The sequence below is a fragment of the Pleurodeles waltl genome, chromosome 6 (assembly GCF_031143425.1).
Source record: "Pleurodeles waltl isolate 20211129_DDA chromosome 6, aPleWal1.hap1.20221129, whole genome shotgun sequence".
In the NCBI taxonomy this organism is placed as follows: domain Eukaryota; kingdom Metazoa; phylum Chordata; class Amphibia; order Caudata; family Salamandridae; genus Pleurodeles; species Pleurodeles waltl.
Genome location: NC_090445.1, coordinates 366,521,762 through 366,546,296, shown reverse-complemented (window position 1 = coordinate 366,546,296; position 24,535 = coordinate 366,521,762). Strand labels below are relative to the sequence as shown.

The 24,535-nt window shown below is 49.0% G+C and overlaps 1 protein-coding gene across 6 annotated transcripts in view; it reads right to left on the bottom strand.

Annotated features, from left to right (window-relative positions):
• Nucleotides 1–24,535, bottom strand: part of CHD8 (chromodomain helicase DNA binding protein 8) — a 1,013,809-nt gene that overhangs the window by 172,300 nt on the left and 816,974 nt on the right. For all 6 annotated transcript variants that reach the window (XM_069238270.1, XM_069238269.1, XM_069238274.1 and 3 more), the window contains exon 32: nt 6,822–6,967. In XM_069238270.1, the coding sequence (XP_069094371.1) occupies nt 6,822–6,967 (146 nt within the window). The remainder of the gene's footprint in view (nt 1–6,821; nt 6,968–24,535) is intronic.

Genomic DNA, 24,535 nt, shown 5'->3' with positions numbered 1-24,535 from the left:
TTGAAGTCTTCTGGCTCGACGGTCTCGGAGTGTTTTTCGGGACCGGAACGCACGACAGGCCTCGCAGGTGTCTTCGCTGTGCTCAGGTGACAGGCACAGGTTGCAGACCAAGTGTTGGTCTGTGTAGGGGTATTTATTGTGGCATTTGGGGCAGAAACGGAACGGGGTCCGTTCCATCGGCGTTCTTCAGCACGCGGTCGGGCCGACCAGGCCCCGACGGAGGATCGAAAAACTACCCGAAGGGCACCGGAGCTCTTCGATCTTCGATGCGGTGTGGAATCTAAGTACGCCGATCCCGAACGCAACAATACCGACGAAAATCTTCCGAAATTAACTATTTTTTCCGTTCCGAAACTCGGAGCGACAGGAACACGTCCGAACCCGATGGCGGAAAAAAAACAATCGAAGATGGAGTCGACGCCCATGCGCAATGGAGACAAAAGGAGGAGTCACTCGGTCCCGTGACTCGAAAGACTTCTTCGAAGAAAAACAACTTGTAACACTCCGGCCCAACACCAGATGGCGAGCTATTGCAGAACATGCGTATCTACAGCGACAGATGCCATCGAACATACTGTTTCAAAGTGAGAAATAGTGTGCAGAGAGTCCAAGGGTTCCCCTTAGAGGTAAGATAGTGGCAAAAGTAGATAATTCTAATGCTCTATTTTGTGGTAGTGTGGTCGAGCAGTAGGCTTATCAGAGGGTAGTGTTAAGCATTTGTTGTACACACACAGGCAATAAATGAGGAACACACACTCAAAGACTTACTCCAGGCCAATATTTTTTTTTTTATATAGAAACAAATCTTTTCTTAGTTTACTTTAAGAACCACAGGTTCAAGATTTATATTAAACACTTTAAATGTAAGGTACTTCACTTAGATACTTTAGGAACTTTGAATAAAAGCAATATCATATACAGTCTTTGTAAAAATGGCAATAACCTATTTTCAAAGTGGACACTGCAAAAATCAACAGTTCCTGGGGGAGGTAAGTAAAGGTTTGATTAGGAGGTAAGTAAAACATTTACAAGTCTCAGTTCTGGGGCATAGGCAGCCGACCGTTGGGGGTTCAAGGCAACCCCAAAGTTACCACACCAGCAGCTCAGGGCCAGTCAGGTGCAGAGGTCAAAGAGGTGCCCAAAACACAGGCACCTATTGAGAACAGAGGTGCTCCGGTTCCAGTCTACCAGCAGGTAAGTACCTGCGTCCTCGGGGGGCAGACCAGGGGGGTTTTGTTGAGCTCTGGTGGGGGAGAACACAAGTAGGCACACAAAACACACCCTCAGCGGCACAGGGGCAGCGGGTGCAGTGTGCAAAGCAGGCATCTGGTTTCAGGTAGGAAACAATGGAGGGACCCGTGGGTCACTCTAGCGTTGCAGGCAGGCACAGGGGGGGCTTCTCGGGACAGCCACCACCTGCGCAAGGCAGAGGGTCGCCTGCGGGTCACTTCTGTGTCAAAGTTCAGTTCCTTCAGGTCCTGGGGGCTGCGGGTGCAGTGTTGGTTCCAGGGTCGGGTCCCTTGTAACATGCAGTCGCGGTCAGGGGGAGCCTCTGGATTCTCTCTGCAGACGTAGCTGTGGGGGCTCAGGGGGGTCGTCTCTGGTTACTCATGGGCTCGCAGTCGCCAGGGAGTCCTCCCTGAGGTGTTTATTCTCTGGATCTCAAGCCGGGGGCGTCGGGTGCAGAGTGAGAAGTCTCATGCTTCCGGCGGGAAACATGCAGTCTTTGTAAGTTGCTTCTTTGTGGCAAAGAAGTAGCTGGTTTTGAACAGGGCCGCGGTTCACAGGAGTTTCTTGGTCCTTTAGTCCAGGGCAGTCCTCTGCGGCTTAAGCGGTTGCTGGTCCCTGTCGGATGCGTCGCTAGGGCAGGTTTTCGAAGTTGGAGACAGGCCGGTAGGGCTGGGGCCAAAGTATTTGTCGTCTTCCTCCTTCTCTGCAGGCTTGTAGGTCAGCAGTCCTTATTTCTTCAGGTTGCAGGAATCTGATTTACTGGGATCTAGGGAGCCCCTAAATACTGAATTTAGGGGTGTGTTTAGGTCTGGGAGGGCAGTAGCCAATGGCTACTGTCCTTGAGGGTGGCTACACCCTCTTTGTGCCTCCTCCCTGTGGGGAGGGGGGCACATCCCTAATCCTATTGGGGGAATCCTCCAAACTCAAAATGGAGGATTTCTCAAGGCAGGGGTCACCTCAGCTCGGGACACCTTAGGGGCTTGTCCTGACTGGTGGGTGACGACTCCTTGTTTTTCTCATTATCTACTCCAGCCTTGCCGCCAAAAGTGGGGGCAGTGGCCGGAGGGGCGGGCATCTCCACTAGCTGGGATGCCCTGTGGTGCTGTAACAAAGGGGGTGAGCCTTTGAGGCTCACCGTCAGGTGTTACAGTTCCTGCAGGGGGAGGCGAGAAGCACCTCCACCCAGTACAGGCTTTGTTCCTGGCTACAGAGTGACAAAGGCACTCTCCCCATGTGGCCAGCAACATGTCTGGTGTGTGACAGGCTGGCAGAAACTGGGCAGCCTACACTAGAAGTCGGGTAGGTATTCAGGGGGCATCTCTAAGATGCACTCTGGGTGTATGTTACAATAAATTGCACACTGGCATCAGTGTGCATTTATTATGCTGAGAAGTTGGATACCAAACTTCCTAGTTTTCAGTGTAGCCATTATGGAACTGTGGAGTTCGTGTTTGACAAACTCCCAGACCATATACTCTTATGGCTACCCTGCACTTACAATGTCTAGGTTTTTGCTTAGACACTGCACATATCTCATGCACATAAGCCCTCACCCTGTGGTATAGTGCACCCTGCCTTAGGGCTGAAAGGCCTGCTATAGGGGTGACTTACCTATGCCACAGGCAGGGGGTTGAGAACATGGCACCCTGAGGGGAGTGCCATGTCGACTTAGTCATTTTCTCCCCACCAGCACACACAAGCTGTGAGGCAGTGTGCATGTGCTGAGTGAGGGGGGTGGCATAAGACATGCTGCAGCCCTTAGAGCCCTTCCCTGGCAACAGGGCCCTTGGTACCAGGGGTACCATTTACAAGGGACTTATCTGTGTGCCAGGGCTGTGCCAATTGTGGGAAAAAGGTACAGTTTAGGGAAAGAACACTGGGGCGGGGGCCTGGTTAGCAGGGTCCCAGCACACTTTCAATCATAACTGGCATCAACAAAGGTAAAAAGTCAGGGGGTAACCATGCCAAGGAAGGCATTTCCTTACACTCCTTCTGACCGCCACTGCCGGGTAACAAAGGAGCCCGACGCCTGGACCAAGCACTGCACCTGCAGCCCCCAGGACCGAGAGGAACCACCTACCAGTACAGTAGTGACCAGCAGGCAGCCCTCATCCTAGTCCAGTCGGTGGCTGGCCCAAGAAGCCCCCTGTGCCCTGCATGCATCGCCAGAGTGACCCCTGGTTCCCTACATTGATTTCTAAAGCAAACCGGACACCAACTTTGCACACTGCACCCGGCTGCCCCTGTGCCGCTGAGGGTGTGTTTTGTGTGCTTGTGTGGGCCCCCTCCTGCCCCCCAGTGCTCTACAAAACCCCCTTGGTCTGCTCCCCGAGGAGGCAAGTACTTACCTGCTAGCAGACTGGAACCGGAGCACCCCTGTTCTCCATAGGCGCCTATAGGTATTGGGCCCTCCTTTGACCTCTGCACCTGAGCGGCCCTGTGTTACTGATGCTGTGGCTTTGGGGTTGCCTTGAACTCTCAACGGTCTATGCCCAGGAGACTGACGGTAAGTGCTTTACTTACCTGAGAAACTAACCAAAACTTACCTCCCCCAGGAACTGTTGATTTTTGCACTGTGTCCACTTTTAAAATAGCTATTTGCCATTTTAACCAAAACTGTGTGTACTACTGTTTTAAATCAAAGTTCTATGCTTACCTGTGTGAGGTACCTTGCATTTTATGTTCTTACCTCAAATTTGAACCTTGTGGTTCTAAAAATAAATTAAGAAAATATATTTTTCTTTATAATAACTATTGGCCTGGCATTCTTTTGAGCGTGTGTTCCTCATTTATTGCCTGTGTGTGTACAACAAATGCTTAACACTACCCTCTGATAAGCCTACTGCTGGACCACGCTATCACAAAATAGAGCTTTAGAATTATCTAATTTTGCCACTATCAACCTGTAAGGGGAACCTTTGGACTCTCTGCACACTATCTCTCACTTTGAGATAGTATATACAGAGCCAACTTCCTACACACAGTGTTTTTTTCCCCCAAAGTCCTTCTGCATGTTTTGGGGAAAACCAGATACATACCTCTTCTCTTCGGGTCGCTGGGAGGCACCCTGGTACTTACCTCTTGGGGTTCCTAGTTCCTCCAGCTCCTCTCTGCTGATCCCCCTTCCTTGGGTGTGGGACTGCCTTTCACATTCCACTTTTTAGTCTATGATTTGGCTCCCCCCTAGGGCCTTCACTATTTACTACTGCTTACCTGCAGTGTGGGTATTTCCTATACAGTATTTTAGTATATGTGTTACCATAATAAAGTGCCTTTATTTTTGTAACATTGTGTGGTTCTTTCATGTGTGTAACTGCTGCGTGACTACAGTGGTATTACATAAGCTCTGCATGTCTCCTTGATAAGTCTTGGCAGCTCATCCACAGCTATCTCTAGAGTGCGCTGGCTTCCGAAACACTGCCTGCACTTCAGCAATAGGGGATACCTGGTATAATGTGATAACACCATAGGTGCCCACCACACACCAGGCCAGCTTCCCACATTCACCAGTCGCACCCAGCAAGTTCAGTTCCCTCCGTTCTCATCCAAACCTATAGAGATCCGCTGCAGTGTTCCTCAGGGGTCCTCCCTGAACCCCACCCTCCATACTATCTACATGGGCCTGCTTGCAGACATAGTCAGAAATCATGGTCTCAACATTGTATCCTACATTGACAACACCCAACTGATTCTATCCCTAACCAACAACCTGCAGCTGCAAAGATAAACTTCCACAACGCGATGAAGACAGTTGCCGTCTGTATAAGGAACAGCTGTCTCAAGCTCAACTCTGACAGAACGGAAGTCCTCATTTTGGGAATCAACCCCTCTGCCTGGGATGACTCCTGGTGTGAAGGGGGCTCAGAGCCTCCCCACACCAGCTGACCATGCACCCTTGGCATCATCCTCGACTCCTCGCACTCAATGAACCACCAAATCAATATCTCATCCTCCTGCTTCCACACGCTCGGCCTGCTCAAAAAGATCTTCAAGTTGAACCCCATAGAATCCAGAAGAACGGTCACCCAGCCGCTCGTCAGCAGCAATCTCGACTACGGCAACCACTCTATGCCGGCACCATTCAGAAGATTTAAAAAATCCTGCAAAGAGTTCAGAATTTCACCGCCAGATTTATCCTGGACATCCGCAGCTGCTTCCACATCTCTGGACGTCTGAGACTTCCACTGGCTTCCAATCAACAAGAGAATCACCTCCAACTTCTTCGAACACTCCTACAAGGCCCTCCACATCAGAACCGCATACTTAAACTACCGCCTTGCCTTCTACATCCCTACCAGACAACTATGCTTCGCCCACATGGCCCTAGCCACCATTCCACAGATCCGCAAGACCACAGCCAGAAGAAAATCCTTCTCAATCCTCGCTGCTAAGACCTAGAACTCTCTTCTTCATCTCAAGCAATCTCCCTCACTGCATCAATTCAGAAAGGGCCTCAAGACGTGGCTCTTCCTCTGACCTGGCCATGCAGCTTATCGAATGAACTATAAATCACCCCCCCACGATTTGATACCCTAATGGGTCATTAGCCGCGCTCTACAAGAACCCTGAATGATTGATTCTGGAATGTGCCAAGTGTCTTTCCCTCTGGAACTCGGGCGCTTTCTGCATATGAATGCCAAGGAGGCATTGTATGTGGGCTCCTGATGTGCATTTCAATTTAGAAAAGAATGCACAATGCAATATCCATTTTCAGTATTCATCCCTACTTAAATGGAAGAATTAACGTACTACCAAAGCCAACAGATGTCTGACTGTGCCAATGCAGTCCTACTCGCTTTGACAAGTCTGTTCAATATGAACAAAAAAAGCTTACTGTTAATACCATAAAGCTACTGAGGTAAAAATGCATCAACATGCACATGCATGCATAGGCCTTGATACTGCCACCATTTTAATTTTACCATTCAAAGATGGAGGGTACCAATACTGGAGAGGTAAACTAATAAATAAATGAATAAATTGTGCACAAAAACACTTTCAGAAAGGCATGAACTGGTTAGAAATAGGAGCTGCCTAGCCTTTCCAGGAAGTTAAAAAACATTCTGTCAAAAAAGACAGCGAATGGCCAACACCGAGTGGGAGAAAAGAAGGAGATGGGGAGGAAGGAGGAAGAGCCACACAGAGAAATGAAAATGGTGGGGGCAGGGGTTAGGGTTGGGGCGAGAGAGAGAAGAGATCTCAAGAGAAAAGCAGCACACCAACAAAGTGCTAAAAGCAAAATAAAATAAGTAATAAAGTAATCAGGGAAAGGCTATAAGTGCATTAGTCACTAATTGAACAGCATGGTAAAACAGCCATCATCCACAGGAAGAAAAACCACAAGAGGAAGGAAAGGTATCTAACAAGAAAGCAATGCGACTGATAAGAAAGACAACTAATGATAAACAATGATCTGACCCAAAACCCACTGATTTCTTTTCTCAAGAATTAACATGACATGTTTAAGATCATTATGCTTTCCTTAACTTGGATAACGTCTCAGAAACAACATGACTACTGAGCCTTAAGTCACAAGGATTTAGTGGTGCAAAACAAGAGGCTTCTTGTGAACTTTACTCAAACCCCATTACCTTAGGCCACTCAGAAATACGATGCTTTTCCTGTAACAAATCGGTGGCAGATCGCTCACTAATAGCACTGGGAAATCCATCCTGGGACATGCTCAGTGACAGGAGACTTTCGTCGTCGTACAGACTGGCACGTGGCACATCAATAGCTGGATCATGGTAAAAGGATAATACAACAGGAGAAAGGAAATACTGGTTAGAAAACTTTATCGGAAATAAAGACAAAAAAAAAACTCCCCAAAAACCATAAACAAGGAATCCCCAGTGCTCTGCGTGTGTTTAAAAAAAAAAAAAAAAAACTACATATGAACTTAGCCATATATTGTGCATTATCTTCAATACATTTATGAAGAATATCTCCGTAAAATTAACATCTTGAAAGTATTTATTTTTCAAAAGAGTAAATTCTATTTAAAAGTAATGTACTTTTATCCTTTAAGAAAAGAGTTTTACGAACGCAATGGCATTCTCCTTTTTGTAAAGGTTGTAGAGGTTAAATACACTACGTAGATCTGGATAGGCAGCCTGACAAACTGTCACTGTAAAACAGAAAGGCAGCACGCATCCCAGAACCCAGCAGTGTCAGTCAGCCTTACTAGGATTGCAAATAATGGTTCCTTCTGTAGCCACAGATCTTTAACAGAACACAAAGAGAAGAATTATAATCCGACCCCTTGGAAGTACGTATGGAAAGAAATGAAAATGTAACTTACACTGTAAGCATCTGTTCATGGCATGTAGTGCTGTAGATTCACATGATCTGCCTTCTCCTACCATCCAGTGTTAGGTCTGGATGTGTGCAGGTTGTTTTTCTTCCAAGTAAGTTTTGAGTCACAAGGCAGATTGACTACTCCTTCTGTGTGTTACTGTACATGGGCATCAAATCCATTGTGAGATTGTTTTTCCGCAGGAGGGTGAGAAAAGGAGTGTAGAGGAAGAGTAAGTTATGAGATGTTCATGTGAGAAAGTAGAATAAAGTGCAATGGTCACAGGTGCAGAGGAGGAGGAGGGTGGGTGGGTACATTTGAATCTACAGCACTACATGCCTGTAGTAAAGTACCCTCTTTTTGGCATAGTTACACCCACGTTTTGTCTGATGTCAGTTTGTTTTGACTACGTTCACTGGGATCCTGCTAACCAGGACCCAAGTGACTATGCTCTCTCCCTCTAAATTTGGTTGCTGGGACTTCATGCACCTCACATTTGGTATACTGGTGCCACTGCATATATGGTCCCCAGGGCATTGGGGCACCAGGGGTTTGCCATGGGCTGCAGCATGGATTATGACACCCATGGGAACCCATGTAAAATGTGATTGCATGCCTGCCATTGCAGCCTGCATGAAAGGGTGCATGCACCCTTTCGCGTCAGGTCACTGCACCAAGTCACTTTAAGTTACCTCTATGGCAGGCCCTCCTAGCCCAGAGGGCAGGGTGCAAGTACCTGTGTGAGGGCACCCATGCACCAGCAGATATGCCCCCACAAACTCCAGTCCCATTTTCCTGGACTTTGAGAGTGCAGGGACACCATTGTTTGTGTGTACTGGACATAGGCCACTACGTATGCCCAGCTACATAATGTTAACTCTGAACCTAGGCATGTTTGGTATCAAACATGTCGGAATCATACCCCAATACTGTTGTCAGTATTGGAAGTGTGAAAAACCCAGACAGCCCAAGCTGCTGCCACACCTCAGACAGGTTTCTGCCCTCCTGCTGCTTGAACAGCTGAAGCCCAGGAAGACAAAGGATTTCCTTTGGGGGGAGGGGGGGGGGGGGGGGGGGGGGGGGAGGGGGGGGGGTTTGGGTCGGTGTATGCACCCTCTACTTTTGGAAATAGGAGTTACATGGCGTGGGAGGGGTAGCCTCCCCAAGCCACTGGTATGCTTTGAAGGGCACATTAGGTGCTCTACATGTATAAACAAAACTACACCGGTTCAGGGACCTCTAGTCCCTGCTCTGGTGTGAAACTGGACAATGGAAAGGGGAGTGACCACTAGGGGTGGTGCCCAGAGTTCCTCTAGTGGGTCCCTGGGTTCTGCCATCTTGAATCTAAGGTTAGAAGGGAACTCTGGGAGCATGTGAGTGGCCAGGTCAGGCAGGTGATATCAGAGCCCCCTCCTGATAGGGTGATTGGTCACCTAGCCAGGTGACCACCTTTCAGGGCTATTTAGTGTCTCTCGCTTGGGAGGGTCCTCGGATTCGGCTTGCAAGAATCTTGTAGGACTCCTCTGCAACCTCTGCCTCGGCTTCTGTCCACTGGAACAGCAACTGGACCCTCCAGGAACCGACAATCTGCATCCACGATGAAGACACTGCTTGCAACATTGTTTCCACTGCTCCTTCCAGCGTCTGCAACATTTCCCCACCTGTGCATCCTCTGATGGTGGCAAGTCTTTAGTATGCACGAGAAGGAAGAAGGGATCATACTTGGAATGAAGGAGTCACTCCCCTGAATCCACAGGCACCAACTGCAACGACGACCGGCTGCGTGGATCTCTGCTCATTCCGAGATACAGGGATCCTACTTCACAGTTGGTGGTCCGGAGTAGTCCTCTTTGTCCTATCTGCCAGCTGTCCAGATTTGGAGGAGATAAGCCTTCCCATGCAGGATGGTACCTCCGTGCACTGTGTCTCTTGCAGCTACCAGGGTTTGTTAGCATCTCCTCCAAAGGATATTCAGGCTCCGTGTAGCCTGAGCCCCCAGCACACCTTCCTGCGATGCACAGCCCTCTGGGTGCTTCTCCTGTGGCGTGCGTAAGCTTCTCTGAGACTCCTAGTTCCTTGTCCAGTGGGTCTCCTTTGGAGGCTGCCTCTTGAGGGCTCTCGACCTTGCTGAGGGTTCCCCTAGACTCCCCCTGTGGGATGAGTCCTTCTAGACCTTGCTGGTCCCCAGCAGTTCCACTTTTGCTTCACAGAGACTTCTGCCTTTGCAATGGCTTGTTGGTGGCTTTTTCACATCACTGACCGACTGCAATCTTCCATCTGGCATGGGGGGTAGTCTGCACCCTCCAGGAACTCTTCACCTGCTCAAGGGCTGCATTCCTGACCGTCTTCGTCTCACCGTTGACCAGCTCCTAATCCTCCTGGAATCTTCTGTGACTTCTGGGCTTGGTCCCCTTCTTCCACAGGCCTTCCTCTTCAGGAATCCACCACTGGTTTCTTGCAGTCTTGTCTGGGTGTTGCATTTCCTCCTTCTCCTTCCTTTTGGGTGGTTTGGGGAAAATCTAGTAATCTACTTCATTCCTCCTGATTGCTAAGGGGCACACTTACCTTTTGGGTTTCCTGGTACCCCCAGCTCCCCTCCACACATTCCACTTGCCTAGGTGGGAGTCCTGTGTTCGCATTCCATTTTTTAGTATATGGTTTGGGCTCCCCCTAGGGTTACTATTGTCTAATTGCAGTTGCACTGTTTTCTATCACTTTCTATGCTCTTTTTGGTATTGTGTCACTAAAATAAAGTAATTTTATTTTTGTATAACTGAGTGTTTTCTTTCATGTGTGTAAGTGCTGTGTGGCTATAGTGGTTTTGTCTCCTAGATAAGCCTTGGCTGCTCATCCACAGGTACATCTAGAGAGCCTGACTTCTAGACACTACACTAACAGGGGATTACCTGGAGCTGGTATAAGGTGTAAGTACCTCAGAGGTACCCACCACACACCAGGCCAGCTTCCTACATTCGGACTCTCCTGGTCGCTGAGGGTCATCCGGGACTGCCTTCCTTGCTTATCCCCGGCAGCTCCACCTTTCTTCATTCGCAACATTTGCCTTTGACAGGCTTGTTGGTGGGTTTGCCACACCACAGAGACTGCAATTCTTTATCCAGCGTGCGACGTCAACTGCACTGACCCAGGAACACTTCAGCTGATCCAGGGATGCATTGTTGACCATCTTCATCTCACAGTAGACCAGATCCTGCATCCACTGATGGGTGGGCAGTGGCTCCTGCCACCACCAGACACTCCAATGTGAATTGGACTTGGCCCCCTTCTTCTCCAGGTCTTCCTCTTCCAGGATCCACCATTGGTGTCTTGCATTCTTGTCTGGGTCTTGCAATATCCTTCACTGAAGTCCTTCTAGTGGGTTTAGGGAGAATCAGGTACTTACCTCTCCTCTCTTGGTTGCTGGGGGGGAGGTGGGGTCGGAGCGAGAGATGGGCATGATATACAGAGAATTGGACTGATATACAGGGGGCATCTCTAAGATGCCCTCTGTAGGAAGTTGGCTCTGTATGTGCTATTTCAAAGTAAGGAATAGCATGCACAGAGTCCAAGGGTTCCCCTTAGAGGTAAAATAGTGGTAAAAATAGATAATACTAATGCTCTATTTTGTGGTAGTGTGGTCGAGCAGTAGGCTTATCCAAGGAGTAGTGTTAAGCATTTGTTGTACATACACATAGACAATAAATGAGGTACACACACTCAGAGACAAATCCAGCCAATAGGTTTTTATATAGAAAAATATCTTTTCTTAGTTTATTTTAAGAACCACAGGTTCAAATTCTACATGTAATATCTCATTCGAAAGGTATTGCAGGTAAGTACTTTAGGAACTTCAAATCATCAAAATTGCATGTATACTTTTCAAGTTATTGACAAATAGCTGTTTTAAAAGTGGACACTTAGTGCAATTTTCACAGTTCCTAGGGGAGGTAAGTTTTGATTAGTTTTACCAGGTAAGTAAGACACTTACAGGGTTCAGTTCTTGGTCCAAGGTAGCCCACCGTTGGGGGTTCAGAGCAACCCCAAAGTCACCACACCAGCAGCTCAGGGCCGGTCAGGTGCAGAGTTCAAGGTGGTGCCCAAAACACATAGGCTAGAATGGAGAGAAGGGGGTGCCCCGGTTCCGGTCTGCTTGCAGGTAAGTACCCGCGTCTTCGGAGGGCAGACCAGGGGGGTTTTGTAGGGCACCGGGGGGGACACGAGTCCACACAGAAATTTCACCCTCAGCGGCGCGGGGGCGGCCGGGTGCAGTGTAGAAACAAGCGTCGGGTTCGCAATGTTAGTCTATGAGAGATCTCGGGATCTCTTCAGCGCTGCAGGCAGGCAAGGGGGGGGTTCCTCGGGGAAACCTCCACTTGGGCAAGGGAGAGGGACTCCTGGGGGTCACTTCTCCAGTGAAAGTCCGGTCCTTCAGGTCCTGGGGGCTGCGGGTGCAGGGTCTCTCCCAGGCGTCGGGACTTTAGGTTCAAAGAGTCGCGGTCAGGGGAAGCCTCGGGATTCCCTCTGCAGGCGGCGCTGTGGGGGCTCAGGGGGGACAGGTTTTGGTACTCACAGTATCAGAGTAGTCCTGGGGTCCCTCCTGAGGTGTTGGATCGCCACCAGCCGAGTCGGGGTCGCCGGGTGCAGTGTTGCAAGTCTCACGCTTCTTGCGGGGAGCTTGCAGGGTTCTTTAAAGTTGCTGGAAACAAAGTTGCAGCTTTTCTTGGAGCAGGTCCGCTGTCCTCAGGAGTTTCTTGTCTTTTCGAAGCAGGGGCAGTCCTCAGAGGATGTCGAGGTCGCTGGTCCCTTTGGAAGGCGTCGCTGGAGCAGGATCTTTGGAAGGCAGGAGACAGGCCGGTGAGTTTCTGGAGCCAAGGCAGTTGTCGTCTTCTGGTCTTCCGCTGCAGGGGTTTTCAGCTGGGCAGTCCTTCTTCTTGTAGTTGCAGGAATCTACTTTTCTAGGGTTCAGGGTAGCCCTTAAATACTAAATTTAAGGGCGTGTTTAGGTCTGGGGGGTTAGTAGCCAATGGCTACTAGCCCTGAGGGTGGGTACACCCTCTTTGTGCCTCCTCCCAAGGGGAGGGGGTCACAATCCTAACCCTATTGGGGGAATCCTCCATCTGCAAGATGGAGGATTTCTAAAAGTTAGAGTCACCTCAGCTCAGGACACCTTAGGGGCTGTCCTGACTGGCCAGTGACTCCTCCTTGTTTTTCTCATTATTTTCTCCGGCCTTGCCGCCAAAAGTGGGGCCTGGCCGGAGGGGGCGGGCAACTCCACTAGCTGGAGTGTCCTGCTGGGTTGGCACAAAGGAGGTGAGCCTTTGAGGCTCACCGCCAGGTGTGACAATTCCTGCCTGGGGGAGGTGTTAGCATCTCCACCCAGTGCAGGCTTTGTTACTGGCCTCAGAGTGACAAAGGCACTCTCCCCATGGGGCCAGCAACATGTCTCGGTTTGTGGCAGGCTGCTAAAACTAGTCAGCCTACACAGATAGTCGGTTAAGTTTCAGGGGGCACCTCTAAGGTGCCCTCTGTGGTGTATTTTACAATAAAATGTACACTGGCATCAGTGTGCATTTATTGTGCTGAGAAGTTTGATACCAAACTTCCCAGTTTTCAGTGTAGCCATTATGGTGCTGTGGAGTTCGTGTTTGACAGACTCCCAGACCATATACTCTTATGGCTACCCTGCACTTACAATGTCTAAGGTTTTGTTTAGACACTGTAGGGGTACCATGCTCATGCACTGGTACCCTCACCTATGGTATAGTGCACCCTGCCTTAGGGCTGTAAGGCCTGCTAGAGGGGTGTCTTACCTATACTGCATAGGCAGTGAGAGGCTGGCATGGCACCCTGAGGGGAGTGCCATGTCGACTTACTCGTTTTGTCCTCACTAGCACACACAAGCTGGTAAGCAGTGTGTCTGTGCTGAGTGAGAGGTCTCCAGGGTGGCATAAGACATGCTGCAGCCCTTAGAGACCTTCCTTGGCATCAGGGCCCTTGGTACTAGAAGTACCAGTTACAAGGGACTTATCTGGATGCCAGGGTCTGCCAATTGTGGATACAAAAGTACAGGTTAGGGAAAGAACACTGGTGCTGGGGCCTGGTTAGCAGGCCTCAGCACACTTTCAATTGTAAACATAGCATCAGCAAAGGCAAAAAGTCAGGGGGCAACCATGCCAAGGAGGCATTTCCTTACACAACCCCCCCCCCAAACGAAAGAGGATGAGACTAACCTTTCCCAAGAGAGTCTTCATTTTCTAAGTGGAAGAACCTGGAAAGGCCATCTGCATTGGCATGGGCAGTCCCAGGTCTGTGTTCCACTATAAAGTCCATTCCCTGTAGGGAGATGGACCACCTCAACAGTTTAGGATTTTCACCTTTCATTTGCATCAGCCATTTGAGAGGTCTGTGGTCGGTTTGAACTAGGAAGTGAGTCCCAAAGAGGTATGGTCTCAGCTTCTTCAGGGACCAAACCACAGCAAAGGCCTCCCTCTCAATGGCACTCCAACGCTGCTCCCTGGGGAGTAACCTCCTGCTAATGAAAGCAACAGGCTGGTCAAGGCCATCATCATTTGTTTGGGACAAAACTGCCCCTATCCCATGTTCAGAGGCATCAGTCTGCACAATGAACTGCTTAGAATAATCTGGAGCTTTGAGAACTGGTGCTGAGCACATTGCTTGTTTCAGGGTGTCAAAGGCCTGTTGGCAGTCCACAGTCCAGTTCACTTTCTTGGGCATTTTCTTGGAGGTGAGCTCAGTGAGGGCTGTCACAATGGATCCATATCCCTTCACAAACCTCCTGTAGTACCCAGTCAAGCCAAGGAATGCCCTGACTTGAGTCTGGGTTTTTGGAGCTACCCAGTCCAGAATGGTCTGGATCTTGGGTTGGAGTGGCTGAACTTGGCCTCCACCTACAAGGTGGCCCAAGTAAACCACAGTTCCCTGCCCTATCTGGCATTTGGATGCCTTGATAGAGAGGCCTGCAGATTGCAGAGCCTTCAAAACCTTCTTCAGGTGGACCAGGTGATCCTGCCAGGTGGAGCTAAAGACAGCAATATCATCAAGATAAGCTGTGCTAAAGGACTCCAAGCCAGCAAGGACTTGATTCACCAACCTTTGGAAGGTGGCAGGGGCATTCTTTAAACCAAAGGGCATAACAGTAAACTGATAATGCCCATCAGGTGTGGAGAATGCTGTCTTTTCTTTTGCTCCAGGTGCCATTTTTATTTGCCAGTACCCTGCTGTCAAGTCAAAGGTACTTAGAAATTTGGCAGCACCTAATTTATCAATGAGCTCATCAGCTCTTGGAATTGGATGAGCATCTGTCTTGGTGACAGAATTGAGCCCTCTGTAGTCCACACAAAACCTCATCTCTTTCTTTCCATCTGTGGTGTGAGGTTTGGGGACTAAGACCACTGGGCTAGCCCAGGGGCTGTCAGAGCGCTCAATGACTCCCAATTCCAGCATCTTGTGGACTTCCACCTTGATGCTTGCCTTAACATGGTCAGACTGTCTAAAGATTTTGTTCTTGACAGGCATGCTGTCTCCTGTGTCCACATCATGGGTACACAGGTGTGTCTGACCAGGGGTTAAGGAGAAGAGTTCAGGAAACTGTTGTAGGACTCTCCTACAATCAGCTTGCTGTTGGCCAGAGAGGGTGTCTGAGTAGATCACTCCATCTACTGTGCCATCTCTTGGGTCTGATGACAGAAGATCAGGGAGAGGTTCACTCTCTGCCTCCTGATCCTCATCTGTTACCATCAACAGATTCACATCAGCCCTGTCATGGAAGAGCTTAAGGCGGTTCACATGGATCACCCTCTTGGGGCTCCTGCTTGTGCCCAGGTCCACCAGGTAGGTGACCTGACTCTTCCTCTCTAGTACTGGGTAAGGGCCACTCCATTTGTCCTGGAGTGCCCTGGGAGCCACAGGCTCCAGAACCCAGACTTTCTGCCCTGGTTGGAACTCAACCAGTGCAGCCTTTTGGTCATACCAAAACTTCTGGAGTTGTTGGCTGGCCTCAAGGTTTTTGGTTGCCTTTTCCATGTACTCTGCCATTCTAGAGCGAAGGCCAAGTACATAGTCCACTATGTCCTGTTTAGGCTCATGGAGAGGTCTCTCCCAGCCTTCTTTAACAAGGGCAAGTGGTCCCCTTACAGGATGACCAAACAGAAGTTCAAAGGGTGAGAACCCTACTCCCTTCTGTGGTACCTCCCTGTAAGCGAAAAGCAGACATGGCAGGAGGACATCCCATCTCCTTTTGAGTTTTTCTGGGAGCCCCATGATCATGCCTTTTAATGTCTTGTTGAATCTCTCAACTAAGCCATTAGTTTGTGGATGGTAAGGTGTAGTGAATTTATAAGTCACTCCACACTCATTCCACATGTGCTTTAGGTATGCTGACATGAAGTTGGTACCTCTGTCAGACACCACCTCCTTAGGGAAACCCACTCTGGTAAAGATACCAATGAGGGCCTTGGCTACTGCAGGGGCAGTAGTCGACCTAAGGGGAATAGCTTCAGGATACCTGGTAGCATGATCCACTACTACCAGGATATACATATTTCCTGAGGCTGTGGGAGGTTCCAGTGGACCAACTATGTCCACACCCACTCTTTCAAAGGGCACCCCCACCACTGGAAGTGGAATGAGGGGGGCCTTTGGATGCCCACCTGTCTTACCACTGGCTTGACAGGTGGGGCAGGAGAGGCAAAACTCCTTAACCATGTTGGACATATTGGGCCAGTAGAAGTGGTTGACTAACCTCTCCCACGTCTTGGTTTGTCCCAAATGTCCAGCAAGGGGAATGTCATGGGCCAATGTTAGGATGAACTCTCTGAACAGCTGAGGCACTACCACTCTCCTAGTGGCACCAGGTTTGGGGTCTCTGGCCTCAGTGTACAGGAGCCCATCTTCCCAATAGACCCTATGTGTTCCATTTTTCTTGCCTTTGGACTCTTCAGCAGCTTGCTGCCTAAGGCCTTCAAGAGAGGGACAGGTTTCTTGTCCCTTACCCAGCTCTTCCCTTGAGGGTCCCCCTGGGCCTAAGAGCTCAACCTGATAAGGTTCAAGCTCCAAAGGCTCAGTTCCCTCAGAGGGCAGAACTTCTTCCTGAGAAGAGAGGTTCCCTTTCTTTTGCTGTGTTGCAGTTGGTTTCCCAACTGACTTTCCTGTTCTCTTGGTAGGCTGGGCCATTTTTCCAGACTCCAGCTCTACTTTTTCACCCTGTGCCTTGCACTGTGCTCTTGTTTTCACACACACCAGTTCAGGGATACCCAGCATTGCTGCATGGGTTTTTAGCTCTACCTCAGCCCATGCTGAGGACTCCAGGTCATTTCCAAGCAGACAGTCCACTGGGATATTTGAGGAGACCACCACCTGTTTCAGGCCATTGACCCCTCCCCATTCTAAAGTAACCATTGCCATGGGATGTACTTTTCTCTGATTGTCAGCGTTGGTGACTGTGTAAGTTTTTCCAGTCAGGTATTGGCCAGGGGAAACCAGTTTCTCTGTCACCATGGTGACACTGGCACCTGTATCCCTCAGGCCCTCTATTCTAGTCCCATTAATTAAGAGTTGCTGTCTGTATTTTTGCATGTTAGGCGGCCAGACAGCTAGTGTGGCTAAATCCACCCCACCCTCAGAAACTAGAGTAGCTTCAGTGTGGACCCTGATTTGCTCTGGGCACACTGTTGATCCCACTTGGAGACTAGCCATACCAGTGTTACCTGGATGGGAGTTTGGAGTGGAACCTTTCTTGGGACAGGCCTTGTCTCCAGTTTGGTGTCCATGCTGTTTACAGCTATGACACCAGGCCTTTTTGGGATCAAAGTTTTTACCCTTGTACCCATTGTTTTGTGAAGAGGCTCTGGGCCCACCCTCCTGTGCAGGTTTTTGGGGGCCTGTAGAAGACTCTTTACTATTTTTAGTTTTGGTTGTCTCATCACCCTTCTGCTGGGGAGTCTTTGTGACCCCTTTCTTTTGGTCACCCCCTGTTGAAGTCTTGGACACCCTTGTCTTGACCCAATGGTCCGCCTTCTTTCCCAATTCTTGGGGAGAAATTGGTCCTAGGTCTACCAGATGCTGATGCAGTTTATCATTGAAACAATTACTTAACAGGTGTTCTTTCACAAATAAATTGTACAGCCCATCATAATTACTTACACCACTGCCTTGAATCCAACCATCTAGTGTTTTCACTGAGTAGTCAACAAAGTCAACCCAGGTCTGGCTCGAGGATTTCTGAGCCCCCCTGAACCTAATCCTGTACTCCTCAGTGGAGAATCCAAAGCCCTCAATCAGGGTACCCTTCATGAGGTCATAAGATTCTGCATCTTGTCCAGAGAGTGTGAGGAGTCTATCCCTACACTTTCCTGTGAACATTTCCCAAAGGAGAGCACCCCAGTGAGATCTGTTCACTTTTCTGGTTACACAAGCCCTCTCAAAAGCTGTGAACCATTTGGTGATGTCATCACCATCTTCATATTTAGTTACAATCCCTTTGGGGATTTTCAACATGTCAGAAGAATCTCTGACCCTATTTATGTTGCTGCCACCATTGATGGGTCCTAGGCCCATCTCTTGTCTTTCCCTCTCTATGGCTAGGATCTGTCTTTCCAAAGCCAATCTTTTGGCCATCCTGGCTAACTGGATGTCCTCTTCACTGGAGTTATCCTCAGTGATCTCAGAGTTGTTGGTCCCTCCTGCGAGGGAACCAGTATCTCTGACTATTATTTGTGGAGTCAGGGCTTGAGAAGCCCTGCTCTCCCTAAGTAGGACTGGAGGGGGGGAATTTCCCTCCAAGTCACTATCTTCATCCTCTGAGTTGCCATCCTCAGAGGGGTTGGCCTTTTCAAACTCTGCCAAAAGCTCCTGGAGCTGTACTTTGGTAGGTTTGGGGCCCATTGCTATTTTCTTTAGTTTACAGAGTGACCTTAGCTCTCTCATCTGTAGATGGAGGTAAGGTGTGGTGTCGAGTTCCACCACATTCACATCTGTGCTAGACATTATGCTTCTAAAAGTTGGAATACTTTTTAAGAAACTAAAACTGGTTCTAGAATCTAATTCAAACTTTTACAAACTTTTAAACTCTAAAAGAAATGCTAAACAGGATCTAACACAAGGCCCTAGCAGGTCTTTTAAGAATTTAGAAAACTTTTCAAATTGCAAAAATCAATTTCTAATGACAATTTTGGAATTTGTCGTGTGATCAGGTATTGGCTGAGTAGTCCAGCAAATGCAAAGTCTTGTACCCCACCGCTGATCCACCAATGTAGGAAGTTGGCTCTGTATGTGCTATTTCAAAGTAAGGAATAGCATGCACAGAGTCCAAGGGTTCCCCTTAGAGGTAAAATAGTGGTAAAAATAGATAATACTAATGCTCTATTTTGTGGTAGTGTGGTCGAGCAGTAGGCTTATCCAAGGAGTAGTGTTAAGCATTTGTTGTACATACACATAGACAATAAATGAGGTACACACACTCAGAGACAAATCCAGCCAATAGGTTTTTATATAGAAAAATATCTTTTCTTAGTTTATTTTAAGAACCACAGGTTCAAATTCTACATGTAATATCTCATTCGAAAGGTATTGCAGGTAAGTACTTTAGGAACTTCAAATCATCAAAATTGCATGTATACTTTTCAAGTTATTGACAAATAGCTGTTTTAAAAGTGGACACTTAGTGCAATTTTCACAGTTCCTAGGGGAGGTAAGTTTTGATTAGTTTTACCAGGTAAGTAAGACACTTACAGGGTTCAGTTCTTGGTCCAAGGTAGCCCACCGTTGGGGGTTCAGAGCAACCCCAAAGTCACCACACCAGCAGCTCAGGGCCGGTCAGGTGCAGAGTTCAAGGTGGTGCCCAAAACACATAGGCTAGAATGGAGAGAAGGGGGTGCCCCGGTTCCGGTCTGCTTGCAGGTAAGTACCCGCGTCTTCGGAGGGCAGACCAGGGGGGTTTTGTAGGGCACCGGGGGGGACACGAGTCCACACAGAAATTTCACCCTCAGCGGCGCGGGGGCGGCCGGGTGCAGTGTAGAAACAAGCGTCGGGTTCGCAATGTTAGTCTATGAGAGATCTCGGGATCTCTTCAGCGCTGCAGGCAGGCAAGGGGGGGGTTCCTCGGGGAAACCTCCACTTGGGCAAGGGAGAGGGACTCCTGGGGGTCACTTCTCCAGTGAAAGTCCGGTCCTTCAGGTCCTGGGGGCTGCGGGTGCAGGGTCTCTCCCAGGCGTCGGGACTTTAGGTTCAAAGAGTCGCGGTCAGGGGAAGCCTCGGGATTCCCTCTGCAGGCGGCGCTGTGGGGGCTCAGGGGGGACAGGTTTTGGTACTCACAGTATCAGAGTAGTCCTGGGGTCCCTCCTGAGGTGTTGGATCGCCACCAGCCGAGTCGGGGTCGCCGGGTGCAGTGTTGCAAGTCTCACGCTTCTTGCGGGGAGCTTGCAGGGTTCTTTAAAGTTGCTGGAAACAAAGTTGCAGCTTTTCTTGGAGCAGGTCCGCTGTCCTCGGGAGTTTCTTGTCTTTTCGAAGCAGGGGCAGTCCTCAGAGGATGTCGAGGTCGCTGGTCCCTTTGGAAGGCGTCGCTGGAGCAGGATCTTTGGAAGGCAGGAGACAGGCCGGTGAGTTTCTGGAGCCAAGGCAGTTGTCGTCTTCTGGTCTTCCGCTGCAGGGGTTTTCAGCTGGGCAGTCCTTCTTCTTGTAGTTGCAGGAATCTACTTTTCTAGGGTTCAGGGTAGCCCTTAAATACTAAATTTAAGGGCGTGTTTAGGTCTGGGGGGTTAGTAGCCAATGGCTACTAGCCCTGAGGGTGGGTACACCCTCTTTGTGCCTCCTCCCAAGGGGAGGGGGTCACAATCCTAACCCTATTGGGGGAATCCTCCATCTGCAAGATGGAGGATTTCTAAAAGTTAGAGTCACCTCAGCTCAGGACACCTTAGGGGCTGTCCTGACTGGCCAGTGACTCCTCCTTGTTTTTCTCATTATTTTCTCCGGCCTTGCCGCCAAAAGTGGGGCCTGGCCGGAGGGGGCGGGCAACTCCACTAGCTGGAGTGTCCTGCTGGGTTGGCACAAAGGAGGTGAGCCTTTGAGGCTCACCGCCAGGTGTGACAATTCCTGCCTGGGGGAGGTGTTAGCATCTCCACCCAGTGCAGGCTTTGTTACTGGCCTCAGAGTGACAAAGGCACTCTCCCCATGGGGCCAGCAACATGTCTCGGTTTGTGGCAGGCTGCTAAAACTAGTCAGCCTACACAGATAGTCGGTTAAGTTTCAGGGGGCACCTCTAAGGTGCCCTCTGTGGTGTATTTTACAATAAAATGTACACTGGCATCAGTGTGCATTTATTGTGCTGAGAAGTTTGATACCAAACTTCCCAGTTTTCAGTGTAGCCATTATGGTGCTGTGGAGTTCGTGTTTGACAGACTCCCAGACCATATACTCTTATGGCTACCCTGCACTTACAATGTCTAAGGTTTTGTTTAGACACTGTAGGGGTACCATGCTCATGCACTGGTACCCTCACCTATGGTATAGTGCACCCTGCCTTAGGGCTGTAAGGCCTGCTAGAGGGGTGTCTTACCTATACTGCATAGGCAGTGAGAGGCTGGCATGGCACCCTGAGGGGAGTGCCATGTCGACTTACTCGTTTTGTCCTCACTAGCACACACAAGCTGGTAAGCAGTGTGTCTGTGCTGAGTGAGAGGTCTCCAGGGTGGCATAAGACATGCTGCAGCCCTTAGAGACCTTCCTTGGCATCAGGGCCCTTGGTACTAGAAGTACCAGTTACAAGGGACTTATCTGGATGCCAGGGTCTGCCAATTGTGGATACAAAAGTACAGGTTAGGGAAAGAACACTGGTGCTGGGGCCTGGTTAGCAGGCCTCAGCACACTTTCAATTGTAAACATAGCATCAGCAAAGGCAAAAAGTCAGGGGGCAACCATGCCAAGGAGGCATTTCCTTACACCCTCTGTCTGCAGTTTTCAATAAATCTCACACAGTCACCAGTGTGCATTTATTGTGCTGAGAAGTTTGATACCAAACCTCCCAGATTTCAGTGTAGCCATTATGTAACTGTGGAGTTTGTGTTTGACAACCTCCCAGACCATATACTTGTATGGCTACCCTGCACTTACAATGTCTAAGGTTTGGCTTAGACACTGTAGGGGCATAGTGCTCATGCACATATGCCCTCACCTGTGGTATAGTGCACCCTGCCTTAGGGCTGTAAGGCCTGCTAGAGGGCTGAATTACCAATGCCACAGGCAGTGTGAGGTTGGCATGGCACTCTGAGGGGAGTGCCATTTCGACTTAGTCATTTTCTCCCCACCAGCACATACAAGCTGAGAGGCAGTGTGTATGTGCTGAGTGAGGGGTCCCCAGGGTGGCATAAGACATGCCGCAGCCCTTGGAGACCTTCCCTGGCATCAGGGCCCTTGGTACCAGGGGTACCAGTTAGAAGGGACTAATCGGAGTGCCAGGGCTGTGCCAATTGTGAAAGCAAAGGTACAGTTTATGGAAAGAACACTGGTGCTGGGGCCTGGTTAGCAGGGTCCCAGCACACATTCATTCAAAACTTAGCATCAGCAAAGGCAAAAAGTTAGGGGTAACCATGTCAAGGAGGCATTTCCTTACACCTGAAAATTGTGAACTCTTGCAAAATTGATATAGGCTAGCTCAATTTCTGTGTTCAGAATTGCTCCTAGATATGGTTGTATCTGCAGAAGTTGTAAATGGGACTTGAGAACACAGATTGAGAATTCCAGGATGTGAAGAAGGTCTATTGTACCAGAGTATACTGGTGACATTGTTGATGGGTTGTGGCTTTCATAAGCCAATTTTCCAGATAGGGAAACATGTATTTTGTGTCTGTGAGGTGGGCCACTACTAATAGCAGATATTTGGTAAAAACCTGTGGTGCACTTGTCGCCCCAAATAGAAGGACTTTGAACTGGCAGTGTTTTCGGTCCACCATAAACCCGAGATTTCGGCAATGGGAAGGGTGTATTGGTATGTGAAAATGAGTCCGAGATCTAATGCAGTCATAAAGTCGCCCACTTGCAGAGTGAACATGTGAAAATGGTCTGATAGATTTAAGGCCACTGAACAAATATAATCTAAGATTGTCCGGAGAGAACAGTCCTTTCTTGGTATGATGAAGTATAGAGAGTAAGAGAGTACACTCAACCTTGATGCTGCAGAGAGACATGTTCTATCGCTCCTTTGAGAAAGAGAGCCTTAACCTCTTGCATGAGTAATGTCTGATGTTCTATTGAGATCTGATGAGTATGAGGGAGGAATGTGTGGAGATGTGATAATCAGCTCCAGACAACCAAGTTGAACAATATCCAACACCCGCTGGTCAATTATCTGTTGCCATATGGTTAAAAAAACAAAAAAAACATGCATACAGCTGTGGTATGACATGGAAGGGGGTGGGGGTAGAAGAGAATCAAGTCAAAATTTGCTGGTAGTGGTAGCATCATGTTTGCCTCTACTCTTGGTGTTGTTTCCTCTAAGGAGCTTCCATAATAAGATTTTGTAGGGTAGTACTGGTTCTGCCCATGCTTGTATGAGGTGGAGGCTTCCCGAGTGGCTGTTTCAGAGCCTATGTGACAGCTGGAATGGTGAAAAAATCCCCTAGAGGTATGACTTTGTAGGGACCTGTGTACTCTGCCTTCTCAGTGTGTCTATTTCTTCTAGAGCCTCATCTACCTAAATGCTGAACTGATGTTCTTTGTCGAATTGGACATTGAGAATATTGTTGGACAACAGGCTTGAAGCCTGAAATACGCAGCTAAACATGCAGTCTAAATTGTCTAAGGCGGATGCTAGTGTTATTACTACTGGCTGCAGTGTCAGCAAAGCCAAGGGCACAATTTACAGGTGTACTGGATACAATGTTACCCTCTCCAACTAGTCCTTCCTACCCTCTTTCTGTGCTCATCTGGGAGATGTTGGTGGAGTTACTCCATCTCATCCCAGTGAGCACAGACATATATACCTAAGAGACCCACTGAATTGGCAATGAGCCACTGGTTTGCAGACTACGTGGCAATCCTTTCCCCCTCTGTCAATTCTTTTACTTTCTTTGATGGGCGGCAGGGTACAGCCAGATGCTTGGGAGTTGACCCTTTTCCAAGCACTGGTGACTATCAAGGAATCTGTGGGACTTGACCTCTGATGTAGACAGGGTCTGAGGGAGAAGGTTTATAAATTGTGTCGACCCTGGTTCCTTATTAAGTTGAACCCCATGAAATATAGCTCTCCTAGCTATGAGCTCCTGGTATATGGTGAAGTAATCAGGAACTGATGGGCATGTGGGGCACAAGTCTCCTGGTGGCTCAACAGCATAACCGTCCCATGGGGCAGAGTTTTGTGGGACATGAAGAGTCATACCCAGTGTAAGGGAGATAGGTATCATCACCAGGGGATACCTGAGGGGAGGCCTCTAAGGGACTAACGTCAGACTGCAGTGAAGGCAGCATGTCTGGTAGTGTTGGTGGCAGAAGTGATGGTAGTAGCGAAGGTGGTGAGGATGGAGCAAGAGGCAAAGAACTGGTGGCTTTGGTCATCTTTTTTGCGTTTGGGTGGAATGGGGATTTCTAAAGCCTCTTGGAAAGGCAATTGTCTTTTAAAAGGTAGTGGCTGGGGAGGCGGTGACTTAGCTACAATCCATCCAGTTTTCGGTCAGATCTGGATCTGTTGTTGCCTCGAGTCCCACTTATCTTGTAGCTTGTGGAAAATAGGCTACACTGTTGCCTCAATAGTCTCTTAAAGTGGCGACTTCAATGTTTTCGGCTTGGAGTAAATTTTGTGTTTCGGCACTTTAGATTCTCTTGGCAGCAAAGGCACAGATGCAGGCGCTCGGCACAGAGGGTGTGTAGGCCGGAGAGATTGTTAGTGCAGAGGTTTTCAGCTTCAGGTGGTTTTTAGGCACCAAGCAGGAGGGCAGGGTGCCTGAACTGAATTATGGGTGTCGCCCATGGCCTACAGGCCATGGTGATCCTAAAGCCTCTTAATCT